Raw genomic sequence first — 26022 nt, 5'->3', positions numbered from 1 at the left:
CTGGTACTTTAAAAAAGGAGGGAGGATATTATTATTCTAGAGTTTATGACTCACACTTGGAAGGATTATGTATCTTATAAACAAACATTTTAATAATAATCAATTTAAAAACTATATATGTTTAAATTATGAAGAATGGAAATATGTACATATGGAATGAATTTTCTTTTTTAAAAAAACCTATCCTAATATTAAGGTCACTGGGTGGCGCGAATGGTTTGCACCCAACTACTAACTGGAAGGTTGGTAGTTTGAAGCCATCCAGTGACACTGCAGAAGAAAGGCCTGGCAATCTAATCATAATCATAAGATTAAAAAAAAAAAAAAAGATTACAGACAAGAAAACGTTATGGAGTGCAGTTCTACTCTGAAACGCTGGGGGCATCGTGAGTCAGAACTCACTCTACAACAATGTTTTTGGTTGTTTTTGTTTTATCCTAATATTAGGTGAATGGGTACTTAGATCTTGGGATAAAATTTTCAGTGACAACCTTATACAGAGATTTAAAAAGTACTGTATATCAAACATTCAGAAGGAAGTGAAAATTATGTGCTCTGGAAAACTTTTAGATGACCCTCCAAAAAAGTGGCTCTAGTGATGATTAAGACATTGATATTGAAGCTGCTCATGAATTGTTCAAATAAAACTATTCCCTGAATTCTGAAAAATGAGATGAGGAAAAGGCAATTTCTAAATTAACATTCATATAATAAACCATTTTAAATGTATATATGAAATGTATTTATTAAATTCTATATATAGATACTTGTTTTTATCTACAACCCTAAAAGTTATATACTCAAATTGTCAAAAACAAAAATTAAAAAAAAAAATTTTTTTTTTGGTCTTTCTCATTGGAAAAATTGCTAGCCACTTCATATTTGACCATTTGATCTTTATACCTACTAAAGATTTTCATTTAAAAATGCCTCATGTTAAATATATTTGGATTTTCTCCCTAGGAATGAAAAGGTGGTAAACTGCTTATACCCAAACCCAAATGCAATTTTTCGACTGATCTGCTTTCCCTGGGCAGGAAGTGGCTCTACTTATTTTGCCAAATGGGGCCAAAAGATTCATGGCTCACTAGAAGGTACGTTAATTTTCATAACCATCTGAGCAGTTTATAAAGTCAGATGACATGCACATGTAGTAATTTGAAGCCTGGTAAAGATTTTCCCTGCTTATAGGTAATTTACCATAATTAGTATTTAAAATTGTTCTTCAATAGGGTAATTTTTGTATTTCTAAAGAAAGAAATTGTGTTACTTTTACTTTGTCATTGAGAGTAGTTTTGTTAAGAGTCCTTTCAGGAGATGGCATTCTAATGATTGATTTATTTTTAAAATAACTGGTGATACGGTTGAATTGATGTCTACCATCTTGCAATTTCTTTTTAATTTTTCCCGTCTGTCATTTGTTTGATTTTTCCTGTTTTTCTTTTTTGAATGGAGTATCTTTTAAAATATTCTGTTTATCTCCACTATTGCCTTATTAGCTATGGCTCTTTATTTTATTGTTTTAGTGGTTGTTCTAAAATTTACAATAGGCATTTTTAAATTATCACAGTCCATGTTCAAATAATATTATGTTGTTTGATGTAAAATTTAAGGAGCTCACAACAGTGTACTTAAATATTTCTCCTGTCCTTTAGCTATAATCATACATTTTACTCCTATGTTTCATTTTCTTTCTTTTTTTTTTGGCTTTGAATAATAAATTATCTTCTAAAAAATGGGAAAAAGTATTTTTTTTTTTTACATGTTTATCATTTTTGGCACTCTGTCTAGATCTGAGTTTCTATTTGGAATCATTTTCATTTAGCCTGGCAGAAACATTTTTTATAGTACATGTCTGCTGCCGACAACTCTCTTAGCAGACTGTGTTTTACCTTCATCTGTATATTTAAAATAAAAAATATTTCATCTGGCTATACAATTTTAGGTTGACAGTATTTTTATGTTTCATCACTATAAAGATGCCATTGCATTGTCCTCTGACTTGCATTGTTTTTGATAAGAACCCAGCAATATTATTAATTCGTAAGTAGCTGGCTTTTTTTCTCTGATTTTTTAAGATTGTCTCTTTATTACTGGTTTTTAGCAATTTGATTACAATGCACCTTGCTGTGGCTATCATGTTTGGAATTCCTTGGGGTTTTGTGTTCTGCAGATTTAGAATTTTTATTAGATTTAGAAAATCTTCAGTCATTGTATCTTCGATTTTTTTCCCCTACCTCTCTCCTTCCTCTATTTCTTGGATACTAATCAAACATCATGGCGCAGTTGATGGTGCTTGTTCCCAACGCCTTGGCTGCAGCGATGGGGGCTACTCCCGTGGCTCCTCACAATCATTGCTATGTTTGAGCCCATTGTTGTAGCCACTGTGTCAGTCCATCTCCTTGAAAGTCTTCCTCTCTTTAGCTGACCCTCTACTTTACCAACCATGATATCCTTCTCCAGGAACTGGTCCCTCCAGATAACATGTCCGAAGTATGTAAGAAGCAGTCTTGCCATCGTAGCTTCTAAGGAACATTCTGGCTGTACTTCTTCCAAGACAAACTTGTTCGTACTTCTGGCAGTCCGTGGTATAGTCAATATTCTTCACCAACACCATAATTTAAAGGCATCAATTCTTCTCTGGTCTTCCTTATTCATTATGCAGGTTTCATATGCACATGAGGTGATTGAAAATAACATGGCTTGGGCCAGGCACACCTTAGTCCTCAGAATGACATCTTTGCTTTTTAACACTTGAAAGAGATCTTTTGCAGCAGATTTGCCCAATGCAATATGCTGTTTTATTTCCTGACTGTTGCTTCCATGGATGTTGATTATGGATCCAAGTAAAATGAAGTCCTTGACAACTTCAATATTTTCTCAGTTTATCTTGATGTTGCTTATTGGTCCAGTTGTGAGGATTTTTGTTTTCTTAATGTTGAGGTGTAATCCATACCGAAGGTCGTAGTCTTTGATCTTCATCAGTAAGTACTGTAAGTCCTCTTCACTTTCAGCAAGAAAGGTTGTGTCATCTGCATATCACAGGTTAATAACGAGTCTTTCTGCAATCCTGTTGCTGTGTTCTTCACATAGTCCAGCTTCTCAGATTATTTGCTCAGTACACGGATGGAGTAAGTGTAGTGAAAGGATACAACCCTGACACACACCTTTCCTGATTTTAAACCACGCAGCATCCCCTTGTTCTGAATCTTTCAACTACCTCTTGTTCTATGTACAAGTTCCACATGAGCACAATTGTTTTGAAATTTTCATTCCTTGAAACGTTACTCATAATTTGTTATGATCCACACAGTTGAATGCCTTTGCATAGTCAATAAAACACAGGTAAACATCTTTCTGGTATTCTCTGCTTTCAGCCAAGATCCATCTGACATCAGCGATGACATCCCTCATTCCATGTCATCTTCTGAATCTGACTTGAGCTTCTGGCAGTTCCTTGTCAATGTACTGCTGCAACCTCTTTCGAATGATCTTCAGCAAAAATTTACTTGCATGTGATATTGATGTTGTTCAATAATTTCCACATTCTGTTGGATCACCTTCCTTTGGAATGGGCACAAATATGGATTTCTTCCAGTTGGTTGGCCAGGTGGCTGTCTTCCAAAATTTTTGGCATAGAGGAGTGAGTACTTCCAGCGCTGCATCCGTTTGTGGAAATTTGTTGAATTGGTATTCCATCAATTCCTGGAGCCTTGTTTTTCACCAATGCCTTCAGTGCAGCTTGGACTTCTTCCTTCAATACCATCCGTTCTTGATCATATGCTACCTCCTTAAATGGCTAAACATCGACCACTTCTTTTTGGTACAGTGACTCTGTATATTCCTTCCATCTTCTTTTGAGACTTCCTGCATCATTCAATATTTTGCCCATAGAATCCTTCAGTATTGCAACTTGATGCTTGAATTTTTGTTTCAGTTCTTTCAGTCTGAGAAATGCTGGGCATGTTCTTCCCTTTTGGTTTCCTAACTCCAGGTGTTTGCACATTTTATTATAATACTTTACTTTGTCTTCTCAGGCTACCCTTTGAAATTTTCTGTTCAGCTCTTTTACTTCATGGTTTCTTCTGTCCACTCTAGCTACTCTATGTTCAAAAGCAAGTTTCAGAGACTCTTCTGATATACATTTTGGTCTTTTTTTTTTCTTTCCCGTCTTCTTAGCGACTTCTTGCTTTTTTCGGGTGTTATGTCCTTGATGGTCTTTAAAGTGTTAAAAAGCAAAGATGTCACTTTGAGGACTGAGGTGTGCCTGACCTAAGCCTTGGTATTTTCACTTGCCTCATGTGCATGCAAAAGTTGAACGATGAATAAGGAAGACAGAAAAATAATTGATGTCTTTGAATTATGGTGCTGGCAAATAATAATGAATATACCATGAACTGCCAGGAGAATGAACGCATCTGTCTGGGAAGAAGTACAGCCAGAATGCTCCTTAGAAGCGAGGATGGTGAGACTTACTTTGGACATGTTATCAGGAGGGCCGAGTCCAGGGTCAGATTAACCAATAAGCAAGGTACACATGGGCTTACATTAAGCAACATACACACAGCCTTACTTGTATTTACTTTCTCATCTGTAGCACCAAATTTCACATGAGTTTCACCACATCTTTTTGCTTCTTGAGTAATCTGCTCCTGGTCCAGTCGCTGAAGTAGGACATCATGCTTAGTAAAGGAGAGGATCAACAGGATAAAAAGGAAGACCCACAATGAGATGGATTGGCACAGTGTCTGCAACAATGGGCTTAAACATAGCAATGATTGTGAGCATGGCGCAGGACTGGGCAGCATTTAATTCTGTTGTACATGGGATCACTACGAGTCAGAACAGATTCAAAGGCATCTAATAACGAGAAGAAGAAGACATGGATGTCTTCAACAACAATGAAATATTGCCTACTTGTTCTCCAAAGGAATTGCAATGATTTACACTACCATAACAGTGTAAAAAAAAATTGCTATTGCTCTACATTCTAGACAATATTGTTATTGCCAAACTTTTCAATTTTTGCCAATTGGTGAATGAACTTATCATTTGTTTCTTTCAAATAACTCATAAGCCCTTTTAGAATATCACAGTATCTTACTCACCCTCTGCATGTGCTAACTTGGATTTTTCAATCTCCAGTGCACTCCATAAGGCTTGCTGGAAGAGAAAATCGATCTGACGAACAAGTTCCAAGTGATATGTACCAAGTAGCTGATGAAATTGCTTGTGCTTTGCTGCCAGTCCTCCAGGATAAACCATTTGCATTTTTTGGCCACAGGTATATAAAATCTGCTTTAAGAGACAGTTTGGGATGTTTCTTCAATGAAGAGTCCATGGTTAATGTTGTTCTTTGTGTCTTGTGAGATGCTTAGTTTTTGATTGGGTTACACTGCTTCACCACTGATTAAGGGAGTGATTGATTAACTGTGGTTATAGCTGTCCTCAAGCAAAGAAGTGAGACAGGGAGAAATTGTACAACAGGGGCCATAAAGACCTAAATGCCAGGCGATGGGATTAATTGAAATTCTTCCTTAAGGAGTGTGTAAATCCTGGGCTCCTCTTAGTATCTTGTCTCTAGAAAATAGTCCCACCATGTTGGATCATTATGACCAGTAACCATTCTTACAACTGGTTAATTTTTATAGTAGTTAGATCTTTTTCCTTTTAGGGAAAAAATCAAAACTTATAAAATCAAAACTCTATCAGCAACTTAATTTTTAAAATTAAAAATGAAATAATCCATCATGAAAGAACAAATATTGTATGATTCCACTTACATGAAATATTTAGAAAGGGCAAATGTATACAGACCAAGATTGATTAGGGGTTACAAGAGGCAGGTGGGAGGGAGAGGGGGGTAATGGGGACTCATTGCTTAGGAGACACTGAGCTTCTGTTAAGGATGATGGAAAAATCTGGAGGCAGATAATGGTGATAGTTGCACAGTGTGATGAGACAATTAATGTCACTGAAGTGTCCATTTGAAGGCTGTTAAAATGACATGTTACATTGCATATATATTTACCACAATAAAAACAAAACAAACAAGTAAAGTTATACAAATAGTATACATTTCTCAAGCTAGGTTATGTGTTGAGGTAGGCCATGAATCCTGGGATTCTGATTGCCTCGTACTAGGTGTGACCTTGGGTAAGTGCCTTGGGCTTTCCTCATCTATTAAGCTAAAATAACAATAGCTCTTATCTGTGAGGATTAAATGAATAATGATCATAAATTATTTGGTATATGGTAAGAACTCAGTAAACGTTGGCTGATATAAATATGGTCAAGCAAAAATTGAAAAATTAAAGTATCCATCATCCTACTACCCAGATAAAGATCCTTTAAAGCTTTGATGTGGTCCCATAGTATTTTGACATGATGAGATCCTATTTTATCTGGAGTCCTTATTTACCTGACTTTTTTAACTTAATGTTGCTGTGGACATCTTTTAAAGTTTATAAGTATGCATTGCTCCATAATTTGTTTTATTAATCACCTTTTGTGTATATAAGGGTTATTTCTACCGTTTTCTGTTATAAACAACATTTCAATGACCATTCTTGAAGAAAACTTAGTATGCATCCTTTATAAGTTTCTTAGGATAAATTCCCAGAATTTAGTTAAACGATACGTACATTGTAAGAGATCTTGATACATATTTCCAAATTACTGACCAATTTACACTGTATTAGCAATGGGCATGATAAAGACATTGAATATTTTTACCAACTTCTGCAGTCTGAAATTGATCTAACATGCACTCAGCACGCATTGATAATTACTGGAAATTGGCATGCGAAAAGTTGGAAACAAAGAAGAAGGATCCATAGTTGGAAAATATGGCCTTGGTGATAGAAACAATGCCAGAGATTGCATTATAGAATTTTGCGAGACCAACAACTTCTTCACTGCAAATACCTTTTTTCACCAATATAAATGGAGAGTATACATGTGGACCTCACCAGATGGAATATACAGGAATCAAATTGACTACATCTGTGGTAAGAGACAATGGAAAAGCTCAATACCATCAGTCAAAACAAGGCCAGGGGCCGACTGTGGAACAGATCATCAATTGCTCATATGCAAGTTCAAGGTGAAACTGAAGAATATTATAACAAGTCCACAAGAGCCAAAGTATACCTTGAGTATATCCCACCTGAATTTAGAGATCATATCAAGAATAGATTTGATGTGTTGAACACTAATGACTGAAGACCAGACGAATTGTGTAAGGACATCATGAAGAAAGCAAGAGGTTATTAAAAGACAGGAAAGAAAGAAAAGACCAAAATGGATGTCAGAAGAGACTCTGAAACTTGCTGCTGAACGTCAAGCATCTAAAGCAAAAGGAAGAAATGATGAAGTAAAACAATTGAACAAAAGATTTCAAAGGGGGGCTCGAGAAGACAAAGTAAAGTATTATAAAGACATGTTCAAAAACCTGGAAGTGGAAAACCAAAAGGGATGCACACACTTGGCATTTCTCAAGCTGAAAGAACTGAAGAAAAAATTTAAGACTTGAGTTGCAGCATTGAAGGATTCTGTGGGGGAAAATATTAAATGATGCAGGAAGCATCAAAAGAGATGAAAGGAATACATAGAGTCACTACACCAAAAAGAATTGGTCGATGTTCAATGATTTCAGGAGGTAGCATATGATCAGGAGCCGATGGTACTGAAGGAAGAAGTCCAAGCCGCACTGAATGCATTGGCAAAAAACTAGGCTCCAGGAATTGACGGAATACCAACTGAAATGTTTCAACAAACAGATGCAGCACTGGAAGTACTCATTTATGCCAAGAAATTTGGAAGGCAGCTACCTGGCCAACCAACTGGAATAGATCCATATTTATGCCTATTCCAATGAAAGAAAGGTGATCCAACTGAATGTGGAAATTATCAAACAATATCATTAATATCACACACAAGTAAAATGCTGAACATCGTTCAAAAACGGCTGTAGCAGTATATTGACAAGGAACTGCCAGAAATTCCAGCTGGGTTCAGAAGAGGAAGTGGAACAAGGGATATCACTGCTGATGTCAGATGGATCCTGGCTGAAAGCAAATACCAGAAAGATGTTTGCCTGTGTTTTATTGACTATGCAAAGGCATATGACTATGTGGATCATAACAAATTATGGATAACATTATGAAGAATGGGAATTCCAGAACACTTAATTGTGTTCATGAGGAACCTGTACATAGATCAAGAGGCAGTCACTCCAACAGAACAAGGGGATATTTCATGGTTTAAAGTCAGGAAAGGTGTGTATCAGGGTTGTATCCTTTCATCATGCCTATTCAATATGTACGCTGAGCAAATAAACCAAGAAGATAGAGTATATGAAGAACATATCATCACGACCGGAGGAAGACTCATTAGCAACCTGTGTTATGCAGATGACACAACCTTGCTTGCTGAAAGTGAAGAGGACTTGAAGCTCTTACTGATGAAGACAAAAGACCACAGCCTTCAGTATTTTCTCAACATAAAGAAAACAAAAATCCTCACAACTGGACTGATAAGCAACATCACGAGAAATGGAGAAAAGACTGAAGTTGTCAAGGATTTCACTTTACTTGGATCCACAATCAACACCTGTGGAAGCAGCAGTCAAAAAATCAAAAGATGCACTGCACTGGGCAAACTGGCTGCAAAATACCTCTTTAAAGTGTTGAAAAGTAAAGACGTCACCTTGAAGACTAAGGTGTGCCTGACCCAAGCCATGGTGTTTTCAATCTTCTCCTATGCATGTGAACGCTGGACGATGAATAAGGAAGGCATAAGAAAAGTTGACACCTTTGAATTGTGGTGTTGGAGAAGAATATTGAATATAGTGTGGACTGCCAAAAGAATGAACAAATCTGTCTTGGAAGAAGTACAACTAGAATGCTCCCTAGAAGCAAGAATGGCAAGACTATGCCTCACGTACTTTGGAGATGTTATCAGGAGGGATCAGTCTCTGGGGAAGGACATCGTGCTTGGTAAAGTAAAGGGTCAGTGAAAAAGCGAAAGACCCTCAATGAGATGGATTGACAAAGTGGCTGCAACAATGGGTTTAAGCATGAGAACGATTGTGAGGATGGTGCAGGACTGGGCAGTGTTTAGTTCTGTTGTATACGGGGTCCCTATTTGTAGGAACCAACTCGATAACACCAAACAACAACAACAAAGGACACAGGACTGAGTTACCCCTTCTCTCATAAGCTGTGTAAATGCATAACTTACAAGTGAATAACCTTTGGCAATATTGTCTACATAATATATACCAGCACTTTATAAACCTTTTGGTTTCAGGAAGCCTTTATATTTTTAAACAGCATAGATGACCTCAAAAAACTTTGCCTTATGCTTGTTTATATTTACCATATTAAAAATTAAAGCTACAAAAACTTAAATATGTTTAGTTATTAATTTATCTAAAATTACAATTATAAACCCACTATTTGTTAACATAAATAATATCATTTGTGGGAAAAAATTCAAAAAAAATAATTTAGTGAGCAGAGTAGCATCACATTACGCTTTTGAAATCTGCTTAATGTCTGATTTAATGGAAGATGGCTATGTTCTTGTGTCTGCTTCTGCATTCAAACAGTTGCAATATCTCATGTCGTGTAGCTTCTGGAAAACTGAACTGTGCACTCTTAGAGTGTGGAAAGACAAGTAACTTCCTGGTATTATTATGAAAAATAGGTTCTGGCCTCATGGACCTCTTGAAAGGGTTTTAGGAACCCCCGGGGTTTAGGAACACTTTGAAAACTAGTGGTACACACTATCAAAGAAATCATGATATACATCTTTATGGGAGAAAAGGAAATTTAAGTTAATTTCAAGACACTGAAAATTGGTACTAAATCATAGGTTGAAGTGTCTAGGGTATCTTGATATTCTTTTTATGCTGATATGAATCATTAAAAAAATATAGCTTTTGAGAGCCCAGACTTAAATCTATCCACCTATGGTCAGCTGATCTTTGACAAAGGATCAAAGTCCATTAAATGGGGTAAAAGTCTTTTTAACAAACGGTGCTGGCAAAACTGGATGTCCATCAATAAAAAAATGACATAGGACCCATACCTTACCCCATACACAAAAACTAATTCAAAATGGTCAAAGGCCTACATATAAAACCTAAAATGATAAAGATCATGGAAAAAAATTAGGAATGACTCTAGGGGCCCTAATTCATGGCATAAGTAGCATACAAACCATAACAAACAATGCACAAACATCAGAAGATGAACTATATAACTGGGAGCTCCTGAAAATTAAACACTTATGCTCATCTAAAGACTTCACCAAAAGAGTAAAAACAGAACCCACAGCCTGGGAAAAAAATTTTGGCTACGACATATCTGATAAGGGTCTAATCTCTAAAATCTGTAGAATATTTCAACACCTCAATAACAAAAAGACAAATAATACAATTAAAAACTGGGCAAAGGGTATGAACAGACATGCCACCAAAGAAGACATTCAGGTGGCTAACAGATACACGAGGAAATGTTTGAGATCATTAGCCTTTAGAGAAATGCAAACCAAAACTACAGTGAGATGCCATCTCACTCCAGCATTACTGGCATGAATCAAAAAAACAGAAAATAGCTAACACTGAAGAGGTTTCAAGGAGATTGGAACTCTTACGCACTGCTGGTGGGAATGTAAAATGGTACAACCACTGTGGAAAATGATGTGGTGCTTCCTTCAAAAGCTAGAAATAGAAATACCATGTGATCTAGAAATCCCACTTCCAGGAATATAGCCTAGAAAAATTAGAGCCATTACGTGAATAGACACATGCACACCCATGCTCACTGCAGCATTCTTCACAATAGCAAAAAGATGGAAACAACCTAAGTGCTCATCAACAGATGAATGGATTAAAAAAAAAATGGTACTTACACACAAAGGGATACTACACAACGATAAAAGCAATGATGAATCCACGAGATATCTCACAACATGGATGAACCTAGAGGGCATTATGCTGAGTGAAATAAGTCAATCACAAAAGGACAAATATTATATGAGACCACTATTATAAACACTCAAGAAAAGGTTTAAACACAGGGAAAAAAAATCTTTTATGGTTACAAGTGAGGGGATGGGTGGGAAGGGAAAAATCACTAACTAGACAGTAGACAAGTTTTAACTTTGGTAAAAGGAAAGATAACGCATGATATAGGGGAAGTCTGAACAACTTGACCAGGGAGAAGCCATAGAAGCTTCCTAGACACATTCAAACACCTTGAGGAACAGAGTTACTGGGGCTTAGGGCTGGGGACCATGGTCTCAGGAACCATCTAGGTCAGTTGGCATAACATAGTTCATAATGAAAATGTTCTACATCCTACTTTAGTGAGTAGCATCTGGAGTATTAAAAGCTTGCAAGCAGCCATCTAAAATACATCCATTGGTCCCATCATGTTTGGAGCAAAAGAGAATGAAGAAAACAAAAGATTCAATGAAAACATCAGTCCAAAGACTAGTGAACCGCATGAACCACGGCGTCCACCTGCCTGAACCCAGAAGAAATAAATCAGCCCCACTACCACCACCGACCGCTCTGACAGGGATTACAACAGAGGGTTTCAGGCAGAGGGGGAGAAAAATGTAGAAAAAAATCAAATTTACTAAAAAAGACTAGATTTAACTGATCTGACAGAGACTAGAGAGACCCCTGAGGCTGTGGCCCCCAGACACCATGCTGACTCGGAACTGAAACCACTCCCAAACTCTACCTTTTACCCAAAGGTTAGACAGTTCTAGAGAAGGACATCATGCTTGGTAAGTTAGAGGGTCGGTGATAAAGAGGAGGACCCTCAACTAGATGAATTGATACAGTGGCTACAATAATGGACTCAAGCATAACAACGATTGTGAGGATGGCGCAGGATTGGGCAGTGTTTCGTTCTATTGTCCATAGGGTTGCTATGAGTTGGAACTGACTTGATGGACCTAACAACAACATAAAACAAACAATAACATAGGCAAGGAACATGCTTCTTAGTTCAACCAAGTGAAACTCCTGCCCACAAGCAAAGATGAGAAGGCAGGAAGGGACAGGAAACCTGGAAAAATGGACATGCGGAACCCAGGGTGGAAAGGGCAAGGGGGAGGGTGCTGACACATTGTGCGGATTGCAACCAATGTCACAAAACAGTGTGCGTATAAATTTTTGAAAGAGAAACTAATTTGCGCTGTAAACTTCCACCTAAAACACAATTGAAAATGCCTTTTACAAATAAATTGGAGTTATTACTCAACTAGCTTATGTTTGTCTTTTTACTATTACATGACATTGCTGTTTATAATACTTGTTCCTGTTGGCTTAGGGTGGATTATCATGAGTTTTCTTGAACAGTCATTACTGTTTTTCTTTCCCGAGTTTAGTTTGGGATCCTATATTGCTTTTATGACTGCACTACGTCTAAAAGAAAATCATAAACTAGAACCAGTGCATTTCTTTGTGTCAAGTACATCTGCTCCTCATGTAAGTAATGTATTTTTCCTTAGGTAGGGGGTGGAGAGGAGGCAGGTGGGAAAAAATATCAAGTCCTTATTTTACTCGGAGTCCCTGGGTGGCACAAACAACCAGCTACTAACCAAAGGTTAGCAGTTCAATTCCACCCAGAGGCATTGGAAGCAAAGCCTGGTGGCCTACTTTTCCAAAATCACCCATTGAAAACCCTGTGGGGCACAGTTCTACTCTGACATGCATTGTGTCACCAAGAGTCAGAATCAACTTGACAGCAACTTAAAAAAAATTTTTTTTGTTTTGCTACCTGGTGAATTTTGTCCAGGATGGGGCCAATGGCAGGGGTATAACTTGTTAATGAAAAATCCCCTCAAACCTCTTTCAATATCACCATCTCTTCATTTCTCTGAAACGCACTGATTGTTCACCAGTCCTTGTCTGCACTGCCCCTGGCACCTCCTAGCTCATGTTGACCGTAAGTGCTTTTTCTGTCATCCTGGGTCAGCTGGGAGCTTAATCAACCTTCAGTAAAGTAAGTGGATAAGAGCCAGGGAATAATCCTGGAAACCTCAAGAGGAGGCAGTGTGTCACATTTCCTAAAAAAACCTGACTTTGTAAACCCAGTGCTGCTGTTGCAGCTGCTTTTCCTCTTACTCTTTTGGTCTTCCTCTCCTTTCTGGAGGAGATCCTGACTGATCTGGGAATCTAAGTCCAGTCTGCCTTTTTTGGTGGCATAATGGCCCCGGAATTGCTGAGGAACTTTCTTCTCCCTTCTTTGAAAAAGAAATAACCCATTGCTGTCGAGTCAATTCTGACTCAGAGTGACCCTGTAGGACAGAGTAGAACTGCCCCGTAGGGTTTCCAAGGAGTGGCTGGTGGATTCAAACTGCCAGCCTTTTGGTTGACAGCTGTAGCTCTTAACTGCGATGCCACCAGAGTTTCCAAAAAGACATAGGTCTCCCTTAAAACCTGTAGATGAAAAAGTCCACTTCCTAACCTTGATTTAATGACTTTTCCTTAGACAGTTTTCAGTTTATGAAGGTGTGCATGCTATGAAATATTCAACTTGTGTTATTAATGTTTCAAGTCAAAGTTCCGGCCTCGCATTCCAGAAGGAAAAGAAATGACAGAAGAAGAAATATGCAATCTCCTTGTAAGTGCTGGATTCACTACCAAAAATTTTGTTGACGAGGAGCTTTTTCAACTACATGTTCCCATACTGCTGGCAGATTTATACATGGCTAATGCTTACGTGTAAGTAACAGAGAAGTTTTTTTTTCTTTTAAATAATTTTCTACAGAAATATGTACATTGGTAGTTCTATGAATCTGCATGTACCAGACAACAACATTCTAGGAGTTTGATTTCATTTCCTTTGAGGCTACCTGTAATATTTGTACTGGCTTAAAATTCCACCTAATGAAGGCTTGACACAGAAATTGTGTTGATAAAAGGTGACTAGAGCATATTTTCCTTTAAAATATGTGTATATAGTTCAACATGCATTTTTTTAAAAACATGTAATAAATATTTGTTGAATGAATTAATGCCAAAGCAGTCTTATCTTCTTAAAGGGGTCAGCAGAAGTGGAAGTCTTCTTTCAGAACTTTAAAATGAGTTAACTGTGGCGGTGAACCAGGGAAGGAGGAGTGGTTTGCTAGGTTTGTTTTTTGGGAATTTTGTCCTGGAACTCATTTTGCTCCATGGTACCTGCCCATTGGCTTCTCTTGTGGGATGCCTGGATTGATGCTTGATTCATCTGGTAGGACTAAAGTCCTAATACTCTATAAAGCCTCTCCAATAATCTAAACCCAAAAATGGCTCTTCCTATTCTAACTTCCCTGTAGCATTAATTGTGGCATCAGCAAATGGCCCGTAGTCACCATTATATATTGTAGTGTATTTCTTCTGTTTTTCCTGGTCCTTGTCACCTCAGTGTAAGTTCTTTGAAGGCAGATGCTTGGTCCTATGCTTCTTTTATTTCCTTCAGAGGGCTTGGAGCTGGGCATAGGGTCAGCATGGAGAGTACTTGTCAGTAGAAGTTTACATAAATAGCCAAGAAAAGTGGAGCAGACTTGAAGCACCTTGAGAATTGACACTTCCCTCCATTGAATACCCCTGTCCGATGTGTCCTTAAATCCAGTCAGCTTTACCACCTAAATATCCCAAGTCTATCTATCTCTCTCCATCTCCCTCCCAACCATCTTCACCCAAATGTAATTTTCAGAAGCCAAACTGTCTTGTGTGTCTGGCTTAGCACAAACACCAGTCTGATATCCAAAAATAAGCCAAACCACCATGGACTTTCAATGAAATAATGTACGTAAAAGATGTCTTCTTTTGTTTTAATAATTAAGCCTTGCATGTGATTAAACATGCAGTCTCTAGAGTCCAATTACCAGGACCAAAACCCTCTGCCTGCAGCTAGCTAGTGGTGACATTCTGAGCAGCTTTCTTTAAGTTTGTGTCTTACTATCAAAGAAAGGAATAATAGCAGCAGCTTCCTCAAGAATTAAGTGAGATCGTGGTTAAGAGAGGGCTTGGCGCGTAACAAACTACAAGCAAATTAAAAAAAAAAAAATGGAATGAAACAAAAACCTTACTACTGAAGGATCTCAAAAGAAACCTCCCCAAAGCCAAAAATAAAAAAACAAATCACTCAGCGGAATATTTCACTCATAGAATATAGAAAACCTTAACATTCTTACTCTCTGAAACAATTATAATAGATACCCACAATGCTTAGTTTCCTCTCTCCAAATTCCAAAAATGTTCCCAGAACCCTGCTTTCTAGATTCTTCTCCTCTCTTCTCGACTGCTTCTCTCCCTTTCTCAATCTGTTCTTCTCTCTTTACTCTTCCTTAGCTTTCAGCTCTTTCCAATGTAAGTAAGATCAGGCCTACTGACCTTCTCTCAGTCCTTTCCCTCCCCCGTTTCCTCTCAGTAAGGCTCAGAGCCTGGAGCCAAAATAGAAATCTGTGACAGGCAGGAGGTACCAGAAGCCAACACTACTCCCAACTCATACAAGCTGTCCTCATCTCTTGCCTGGACTATTGCACTGTTCTCTCTTCTTCTTCTGGAACTCTGCTTACAAACATTTAGGCTATTTGTTATTGTCCCACAGCTCTTGGATACTCTGTTCTTCCCCCCCGCCCCGCCTTTATATTTCATTTTGGATAATTTCTATTGACCTTCAAGTTCACTGACTCCTCATCTGTGTCAAGTCTACCCATGATGAGCTTGTCAATCAAAGGAATTCTTCCTTTCTATTTCCGTTTTATCATCTAGCATTTCTATTTGACTCTTTCTTAATTTTTGCCTTTCTACTGAAATTTTTCATTTGTCCATACATGTAGTTCACTTTTTTCCAGCAAATTCTATAACATATTAATCATAGTTATTTTACAGTTCTTGTCCTGATAATTCTAACATCTGGTGTATATCTAAGTCTAATTCTTTTGATTATTTTGTCTTTTTACAATAAGTTTTTTATTTCTTGCTTTCTTGTGTGTCTGGAAGTTTTTGACTGAAAGTTAGTCATGCATAAAACAGTAGAGATTGAAGTAAACATTTTTTATGCCTGAATATAACCACACCTCTTCTTCCCTCAGGCCATTAGTGTTGAGTCAGTCTAGTCTGGAGTTGAGCTGTGTTTGGATTTTGTTATTGCTGCAGTTAATTTTGGTGTACCACACCTTCAAATTCCTCTGGTGTCCCTATCTGTTTAGTGTGGGGACAGGGTTGCTGGAGAAATTTTTCTTACTGTTCCTGTCCACCCTCAGCTTTCAGTCTTCCCTGTGAACCTGATCCTCATAGCCTACTTCCCTCCATGCTCTTGCCCCTCCACCATAGTAGATTGCTATTCTTGTTACTCAGGGTGTGTTAGCCTGTTGGGGGTAGCACTGAGAATTTTTGGATGTCCTAGTCAGTCTTACATTTCAGTCTTAGGCAGGACTTCTGTGCCTAGGCTTTGGGGTAGGACTTTCTCAGCAGGCCTGCCCCTTCTCCCTTTTGCAACCACATTTTGCCTTGTATCTGAAGATGATTTTCTGTGGAAGTTTCCTGCCCATCCCCCAGCAGTAGCTGACCTCTGCTTGGTTTCAGTATAGAATTGTGGGTCCAGGAGGGTTTCCTGCCCTTCCCCAAGGGTAGAGAGTTAATATTTTTATCCTTTCCCTGGTAATGGGTCTTCACTTGTGCCAGAGAGAGTTCACTGCCCCTCCTCCGGCAGCTTAAGGCTTTTGTTTAATGTGAGAGAAAGGCCTGGGCAGGGGGCAGGGTTTCATGCCCGTCCATGTTGCTGTTGTTAGGTGCTGGTGAGTCTATTTTGACTCATAGCAACCCCATGTGACAGAGCAGAACTGCTTCATAGAGTTTCTTAGACTACAATCATTATGGGAACAGATCATCAGGTCTTTCTCCCTCAGAGCTTCTAGGTAGATTCGAACCACCAACCTTTCAGTTAGCAGTAGAGTGCTTAATCATTGTGCCACTAGAGCTACTGCCCCCATATTCTGCTCTCTCTGGCTTCCTGCCTCACTCCTAATCCTTCTAGTGAGCCCTGATTGGAGGCCTATGGGAAACAGCCTTCGAGTCAGTGTGAATTCCCTCTGTGTTTGGGGCGTCTGGCCCTTCCAGTCTGACCCACCATCCCACACTTGGTCTCCAGCAATCTGTTAAAAATTAGAGCTGATTCTTCCAACTTGTTTGCACAGCAGCTATGCTATCCTCCCACACTTTGCCATGAGTGAGCCCGGCCATACTCCCATCTCTTAGAGGGGCTTGGCCCTCCTTGGAATTTGGGTTATTGCTTGCCTTGCCTTGTAACCTCAGCTCTCTGATGAGTTAAAAAATAAGAAGATGATTTTTGTAGTTTATCTAACCTTTTTTTCATTGTTGGGGCGGAAGTGGTACTCCTTCCAGTCTCCTACATCCTAGGCAAAAGTGGAAATCCTTGCCTGGATTATTGAAAGAGCCATTTAACTGGTCCTCTCATACCCTTTTGTTGTTATTTTGAGTTGCCATTGAGTTGTCTGACTCAAGGCAAACCCATGCACAAAGGAATCAAACCATTGGGGTCCATAGGGTTTTCACTGAAATAGATTGCCAGGGCCTTTTTCCTAGTCCATTTTAGTCTGGGAGCTCCACTAAAACCTGTTCAGCATCGTAGCAACACGCAAGCCTCCACCGACAGACTGGTGGTGGCTGCGTATGAGGTGTATTGTCTGGAAGGAAACTGAACCCAGGACTCCTGCATGGAGAGTGAGAATTCTACCACTGATCCACCATTGCCCCCTTCGTAAACTCTACTCTCCTCCCATCCATTCCTCAACCATATCCAGAGGGACAAAAGCCAACCTTTACTAAGTTGCTTCTTTTTTTTTTTTTTAAAGAATTCCTTTTTAAATCTTTTGTAGTGGTTTTCTATTGCTCTAAAGAAGACCAAAATCCTTTACATGATCTAGACTTGGCCCTTGCCTATCTCTTCTACTTGAATTTGCCCCAGTACCTCCTTCATTCTCTAAAAAACAGTCATTGATTTAAGCTCATTTTATTCCCTCCTGCCTCTATCCCCTTTGCCAAGTTTTTTCCTATTCATTCAGTTCTCAGACCCAACTCCATTTTCCCAGGGAAAACGTCCCCGACCCTAAACCCATCCTGCCCTCCTGCCCAGTGTTCTCAGATCACCCAAGACTTGGTTACACTTACATATCTCTCTAGTTGTCTGATTACTAGTATCTGTTCCAAGCCAGCGTGTAAGCTGCAGGAGGGCAGGACTGTGTCTGTTTATTGATGTGTTCCTAGTGTCTAGAATAGCACCCAGCATCTACCTCAGTAAATATTGTTGTTGTTGGGATTAAACTGAGAATAGATAAAAACCAACTCAGAGTCTCTGCTTGCTCCAACATTTCAACCCTCTGCTGGACCACAGAGAGCTGAGAAATACCAGACAGGTAGTCATTTCTAAGGAGTCCTGATGGCTCAATGGTTAGGTGCTCAGCTGCTAATCAAAAGGTTGGTGGTTCAAATCCACCCGGTGGCTCCACAAGAGGAAGATCTGGTGATCTGTAAAGATTACAGCCTAGAAAACCTGATGGGGCAGTTCTGCTTTGTCACATGGGGTGGCTATGGGTTGGAACTGACTCAACGACACCCAACAAGAGCAGTTATTTCTGGGGAACAACAGTTGGAAGTACTAATTGTAACCAGTCTCACCCTGAATTGGACTGCATGCCCAGGAGCCATCTGCTAGCCACTTGCAGCGTTCTAGAAGTTAGATGGCCTTGGAAAATAGCCTGGGCCACAGTGAGTCTCAGGCAGGTTCTGATAGGTACAAGTGCCATTGCTGAAGAAACATTTGCATGGAAGTAGCAAAAGAGAAAGAAATGAGGGCACACCATTTTTCATTTAAATTTTTTACTAGGTTAAGAAAAGACTCTGGGATGCTGATTATGAAAAAATATTAATGAGCCATTTTCTGTTTACAGCTTTGATACCCCATCTGAGGCTGTTCTTTCTTGTGACTTATCATGTTTTATTGGATCTGAAGATCAAGCAGTAAAGGATTTGGAAGGTGAGATTATTTTGATAGTTGTTTGGGGTATTTTATTGAAATATTTGTTTGATGGTGTTGAATTAATGTCAACTAGCAGTTACTATATGAGTAGAAAATTGGCCCAAGTTTTACTGCACGTAAATGGAGAGGTGTTGGTTGCACACAAAATGAGGAATGCATGTAATCCTGCTGTGTGCTGGTAGGTCTTAAAGAAATAGAACATGACACCTTGAAAGTAATTCTACCACTAGGTGTCAGCTCTTAGAAAAAAAAAAAAAAAATCCTCTGCCGTCGAGTGGATTTCGACTCATAGCGGCCCTATAGGACAGAGTAGAACTGCCCCATAGAGTTTCCAAGGAGCACCTGGCAGATCTGAACTGCCGACCTATTGGTTAGCAGACGTAGCACTTAACCACTATGCTACCAGGGTTTCTGAGAGAAGTGGTATGGGGAAGTAAATCTTTTGTTGTCGGTATCACTTGTTATTAAATATACTGCTGTTTCTTTTTAGCCTGGAAAGATGTAACCAGTGGAAGTTTTTACATGCACAAGCTTCCAGGAGGTCACTTTTATGTTATGGAACCTACCAATGAGACCTTCATCATGAACTACATAACCAAGTGTCTAGAACTATCCACACTTTCCTGTTTTTAGATATTTTTCCTTTGGGCCTTAAAATAGTCAAAGCGATTATATGATACTCTTCTTAATTACCCAGAAGTAGCTCACTGATTTTATTCGGTGATGAAAAATTATATATTTTCTCTTGTCAGGGTGATTTGTTATATGTAAATGTTTTTCTCCATGGTACACTTTTATGCATCTAGAGACCAAAGACAGGTAAGAAAAGGTCGTGCAGAATCCTTTATCTTCACTTTAGAATCACCTTAGATTCTCATTAGTGGGAAGTTTGTCAACAAAATTCCTGCTTGGTAAATTACTCATTTTTTCTTCAATTATTTTAACAGTGGAAATGATTGACAGGGGAAAGGCTTGATATTTAATTACTAGTCTGTTTACATGCTGTCACTCAAAGGTTGATTTATTCTTTGGAAATATAGGGTATTTCCATTTAATAAGAAAACGTCATCTGCAGCCTTTAGTAAAATAAGATTTAAGCTGTTATCATAGTCTGTCCCAACAAGTCCTCAGAAGGCCTGCCACCCCAGGCCCCCTGCTAAGGGGTTCCTCCTCCATCAATTGCCTGCTGGCTCTGGGTGACCCGGCTACTCTGATGATAACCAACTGGGACCCAGGGTGAGCCCTTCATGGACAATATAGCAAAGTCTCGTCAGCGGCATATGGAATGGTCCAGCACAAATGCCATGCCCAGCAGGCTGCCTCTGTGATAATTTGAGCTTGACAATAGGGAGAAAGCAGAACAACTGGAAACGAACAGCAACTAAAAGGGGGAAAAAAAGCAGAAATAGAGAAAATTACCTGAGTAAGAAGAGTGGCAGAACACTACAACTGGATCCACAAATGCTGCCTACTGAAGGGAATGAAGCGTCACCTTATCCTCAGAGTGGCACGAATGCTGAACTGTCAATTCTGAAACATTTCTGTCTCTTGGAGGCCTGGCTGTGCGATCAGACCCCCTTATTTCCTTATTCCCCACTGAGCTTCACAATAAACTCCAATCCTGCATGTGATGGATGCCTCTTTCTTGTGAGTTAAATTGCTTACCATAGTATTATGCTAACTTTTAATGCATTGCTAGCTACGTTTAGGATCACATAATATGGGATCATGTTTTTGTTACGTTATTTAAAGATAATATGGAGATCTGGTGATACAGTGGTTAAGAGCTCAGGGGCTAACCAAAATGTCGGCAGTTCAAATCCACCAGCCACTCCTTTGGAAACCCTATGGGGCGTTTCTACTCTGTCCTGTAGGGTTGCTGTGAGTTGGAATCAACTTGACAGCAATAGATTTACTTGTTTGTTTTTGGTTTAAAGGTAATATACCTAGAGTCTTAGTAAATAAGATTAATGAAAATGCATATAGGTGGTATTTTTCAGAATTTACCACTGCTTTTTTAATAAAGTACAAACAATATAAAATGCATTGGCGGGGGAGGGCTTTGAGTTAGAATTCCCATAATGAATTTGGGCTAAAATTTTGTTAAAGAATGTCAAAGCAAATTATATTATATATTTGGTACGTCTCACGCTCTGCTTTGATACCGTTTCCAGGGTTCCCTTACTGAAGGATTCATGATTAATTTGAAAATGTTTTGCTCAATATAGTCCACAAAGAGATCTCAGGGTGTAGTTGACGCCAGGCTTTTGGGGTGGACTTTTCCTCTTATCTCTCCACCTGGCAGAGGTGAAGTCCATGTAGGAAGAGCCCTGAGTTTCCAAGCCCTCAGCTGGAAGGGTCCAGGACTACCTCTGCTGATGCCTTCGCCTTGTGGGATCAGGGCCTGGGCTTCACTGTGGAAGGCTCCAGGTTACCTTAGGCAAAACTTGGTAAAGACGGGAATGATCCACACTTTTCAAACATTCCCAGATTAGAAATTCACCTAGGTTTTTTTTTTTTTTAAGTAACATGAACTCAATCTGCCCCTCCGGTCATACCACACCAAACCTGAACTGTGCAGAGACTAAAGGTATACTGTTTGTCCTCGTTCTCATTTTTTTTTTCTCTCTCTCTCTTTTTTTTTTAAATTTGGTACAACATTTTGGGGGGATATTTATCCTATGGGATCTCAAATAGGTTTTAGAACTGTGAAAATGAGAGTCTTCTTTCAGGGAGTTTATGTATTGGCAAGACTGAGTATTAGACTAATGTGATTTCCAGACTTGACATTTTCACTCTGATATCACTAGATACTATATTTTAATTTGATTTTTTAATTTATGTCTTAAATGTAAAAATTAGAGAAAAACAGTAGATGTTTCCCTGATGACTTTCTTCTTTCTTTGAAGAGCTATAGACTCACAAGTTTTTGTTTTTTAACATTTTCAGCATATTCGTTCTTATGTTTTATGTAGTATTTGCTTTAAAATGAGGATAGGATAATAACAGTTACCTTATTCAACTTTTCTAGCAATCCTGTGCGATTGATATCATTTTCCCTATTCTACAGCTGTGGCTTGTCCCAGGTCACCTAGCATGTAAATCACAGAATGAGAACTTGAATAAGGAATATTATTCCAAAGTCCCTGCTTTGCCGTGAACCCTGGAGACACAAGGTATCAGAGAGCAAAGGTCTTGCTATTGGTTCTTAAACTATTTTTATTACAGTGGCAATACTAAGTCATTACAGAAAAACAGATAAACCAAAAGAATAAACAATTGCTAATGTTTTTGTGTACATACTACCAGAGCCATAATTTTTTCCAAAGAACTTTAAAAATCACCCCACTTAAGCAAGTAAAATTTATTCAGATGTCATTTCAGCATACTTCTAATTAGGTATTACAGCTCATGTTAAGTATCTGAAATAAACACGAGACATGAAGCGTTAACAGTGCATTTCTCCCCTACATGTTGGGTTATCATCACATTCTGAAGGCTTCCATGAGAAAAGTTTCTCATATGCTGAATTCTAGATTCCATCTTTTTCTATCAGTTCTTTGGCTTTAGAAATATAGGCTCTCATAGCATCTTCCTTCAATAGCCCTAGAAAGAGAAAAATAGATTATTTCATTGTTTGGTGTATCAGGAAAGTAAGAAAATTTGTTTTAACTTGTTTAAGAATTAAAAACCTTTTTGGAGGTTCCAGGCTTCCCATTTAGCCTTGCCTTTTAAATCTAACGTACCCGGCCTTTCTGCCAAAAGAAGGAAGACACCGTTTCAAGTTTATGTCTCTCTGTATGTTTCTATAAACATTGTTCAAATGAAACATTATATTGTTTTTAAAATGCTGCTATAATACCAATATCGATGTCTCCAATTACAGACTGTTTGTAGAGCCCATAGAGTTCTTTCAGGTTCTCATCATCCGGTCTCGCCTTCAGCTTCCTCACGTCTTCCGCAGCCCTATCAAAATCAGCCTAAAGCAAAAGCAAAAAAAAAAAAAAAGCCAGCGCACACAGTGTTTTCGCTCACTTTAGCCAGAGCCATTATAATCTGGACTATTTACCACCAAGCAACGGAAACTCAGAGCGGAGGAGGAAGGTCTCAAATAGAAATGGACTACTCCTGCTCTCCTTCCCACCAAATATCTTAATTTATTTTAACTTGTGGACACCTCTCCTGGTACTTACTGAAATATAGACAAAATACGGGGAACTAAAAATTCTTAACACTAGAAACTTATATACATGATTGTATAAAAAAGAAAATGGGCATTATACTCAAAGTAGCTTTCTTGATCACCCTCAGGAACATTTCCTTCCTCATCTTCCCAAATCCATACTTTGCTAAACGAAGTTTTGCTACCAGTTCATGTCTTTGGCCAGGGCATTTATTTCCAGTGCCTACTTGCTCATATTCTTCAACATCAGTCTAACAGTTAACAGACTGGGCTGCTAACAGAAAGGTCGAAAGTTCGAGTCCACCCAGAGGTGCCTCAGAAAAAAGGCCTGACGATCTACTTCTGAAAGATCAGAGACTGAAAACTGTATATGACCTACATGGGGTCACCACAAATCAGAATTGACTCCAAGGCACCTGGTTAGGCAATGAGCTAGTTTCTGAGGGCAGTATTTCTAGCTTTTAAAAAATTTTTTTATTGTGTTTTAAGTGAAAGTTTACAAATCAAGTCAGTCTCTCACACAAAAACTTATATACACCTTGCTACATGCTCCCAATTGCTCTCCCCCTAATGCCCGCTCCCTCCCTCCACTCTCCATTCCACCAGCTTCTAACCCCCTCTACCCTCTCATCTCCTCTCCAGGGAGGAGATGCCAACATAGTCTCAAGTGTCCTCCTGATCCAAGAAGCTCACTCCTCACCAGCATCCATCTCCAAGCCATTGTCCAGTCCAATCCATGTCTGAGGAGGTGGCTTTGGGAATGGTTTCTGTCCTGGGCTAAAAATATGGAACGCTTCACGAATTTGCATGTCATCCTTGTGCAGGAGTCACGCTAATCTCTGTATGGTTCCAATTTTAGTAAATGTGCTGCCGAAGCAAGCATGAGGGCAATATTTCTGATTAGTAAATTGCTTGCATAGATTCCTTTATACACTGAACCAAAAATTATAAGGCTTATTTCAACTAATTTCCAGAAAAGAAAAGTCGTTTAGCCAACTGGCTTCCTGGAAATTCTGTATGCAAACATCGTTGTTCTTGTTAGCTGCCCTTGATTTATGGGGCGGAAATAAATGCTGCCGGGTCCTGGGCCACGGTCTGCTAAACAGGCACGGCAGGCAAAAAAGTTCTCCCACTGAACCACCAATATTCCTGTATGCAAATATGCTGAGTAGTAAACCTTGTCTGCCCTGTCCCCGACTTACTCTGAAAACCCTGACCTTCTTGCTTCCCAATGCCCTGCGAACTGGCCCGGCTCTCAACCCGTGGCTCAGCCAGCACTATCCCCTTGGAATATTCCACACAGGGAAGAAGCCCTGCTCTGCTTCCTCTGTAGCCTGAGCACTCCTAGACACGTCACCCCTTCCCCCAGTTAATCTCTTCATGGTTGCTATACAAAGGGCTTTTGTGATTATTTTTCTTGTTACAATTTTTCTAATCTTTTTCTTTTTTTAATAAACTGAATTTTATTTCGTGTTATCTGCCTAAACTGGAGATAAACAGGGGTTGTGAATAGCCCGGGTATCAAACAAAGGAAGCTAAATGAGGCATTCTATCCTCATCCCCTCATATTGTTTTCTCCAATGCCCAGAGGCCTCTTTTGATCCAAAGACCCAAAGACCTAGTAGAGAAAGTGGATAGCACTGCTGTAACTCCAGAACCCTGGTGATCTCAACAGAATTGCTGTATAAAGTTTCCACTCAGCCCCAAAGACAGGACAGTAGCACAACTAGAACAGCTGTTTCGTGGTGAAGAAAAATCACCCGGAAATTGGAGACCAAGGTCGCTTACTTAAACAACCTTGAAAATGACCCAGCCTTCTAATCAATCCCTACAGGGGTCTGAGAGCATGGGTGCGTGTGACAAGGGGTGAGCCCCTTACCTTTCCGAATGTCTTTCTAGGAAGTGTCAGCTGCTTTATACATAATGTCATGGTTAAGAACACAGGCTCTGGAGCTAGACTGCATTGGCTTCATCACTTAAGAGCTGTGTGACCTTGAGCAAGTTACTTAACCTCTCTGTATTGTTTCTTCATCTGAAATATGGGGCAATAACAATACTTGTGCATAAAGTCTTTAGGAGAATTTAAAAAGTTAACAAATGTAAAGCACTTAAAACGGTGCCCAGAACATGGGGAGTGCTCAGTAAAGGTTGGCTGTTGGAGCCCTGGTGGCGTAGTGCTTAAGAGCTCAGCTGCTAACCAAAAGCTGCGAATCCACCAGCCACTCCTTGCAAACCCTGTGGAGCAGTTCTGTTCTATTCTATAGGGTCACTATGAGTCAGAATTGACACAATGGCAATGGATTTTTAAATTGTATTATTTATTATTTGTATTAAAAGTCTCTGAAGAAAAAAAGCTAATTCTAGAAAAAATTGAACAAAGTTACTCTGAAGCAGGACAGTAAAAATACTTCTTTGGTTGATGATTTAACAAAGGTTACAAATTTGTTTTTATATGCTCAGCTTTGTAAACGTGTGTAGAAAAAAATTAAAGACTAAAAAGAAATATACTAAAATATGTAAAGAGTAAATTACCTCTGATTATTGATAAGGTTTCTGATTTTTAAATACTTTCTATGTTTTTCAAATTTTCAATAATGTGCATGTGTTGTGTTTATAAATAAGATAAAAATTAAACTATTACATCAGTGTCCAGGGCTTCCTAAGGGCAAGACCAAGGGCACGGCAATTAAGAGAGAAGTATATTAGGCATCAGGTGTATCAGGTATCTCAGGTGTACTGTCTGCTGTAAAGTCTCCTGCCACTTTC

General features: G+C 39.0%; 1 protein-coding gene and 1 non-coding gene across 2 annotated transcripts; one reads left to right on the top strand and one right to left on the bottom strand.

Annotated features, from left to right (window-relative positions):
- The first annotated feature begins 213 nt into the window (after positions 1–213).
- On the top strand, positions 214–19706 carry OLAH (oleoyl-ACP hydrolase). Its single transcript, XM_049881629.1, has 7 exons — positions 214–242; positions 964–1094; positions 5146–5284; positions 12412–12511; positions 13584–13750; positions 18985–19070; positions 19564–19706. Exons 1-7 carry the CDS (start codon positions 214–216, stop codon positions 19704–19706), a joined length of 795 nt encoding a protein of 264 aa, XP_049737586.1.
- Positions 19707–24035: 4329 nt separating this feature from the next.
- Positions 24036–24139, bottom strand: LOC126076640 (U6 spliceosomal RNA). The gene has a single exon (XR_007517565.1). It is a non-coding gene; the product is annotated as a U6 spliceosomal RNA (small nuclear RNA).
- Between the last annotated feature and the right edge of the window lie 1883 nt (positions 24140–26022).

This window comes from Elephas maximus, chromosome 4, assembly GCF_024166365.1.
Source record: "Elephas maximus indicus isolate mEleMax1 chromosome 4, mEleMax1 primary haplotype, whole genome shotgun sequence".
NCBI classification, from domain to species: domain Eukaryota; kingdom Metazoa; phylum Chordata; class Mammalia; order Proboscidea; family Elephantidae; genus Elephas; species Elephas maximus.
This window is presented reverse-complemented; position numbering and strand designations above follow the sequence as displayed.

Coding starts and splice junctions, on each gene's coding strand:
- OLAH (XM_049881629.1), top strand. CDS start 214: ATGGTTTGCACCCAACTACTAACTGGAAG. Junction 5,285..12,411: donor TTTGCATTTTTTGGCCACAG/GTATATAAAATC, acceptor TCCCGAGTTTAG/TTTGGGATCCTATATTGCTT. Junction 12,512..13,583: donor CAAGTACATCTGCTCCTCAT/GTAAGTAATGTA, acceptor TAATGTTTCAAG/TCAAAGTTCCGGCCTCGCAT.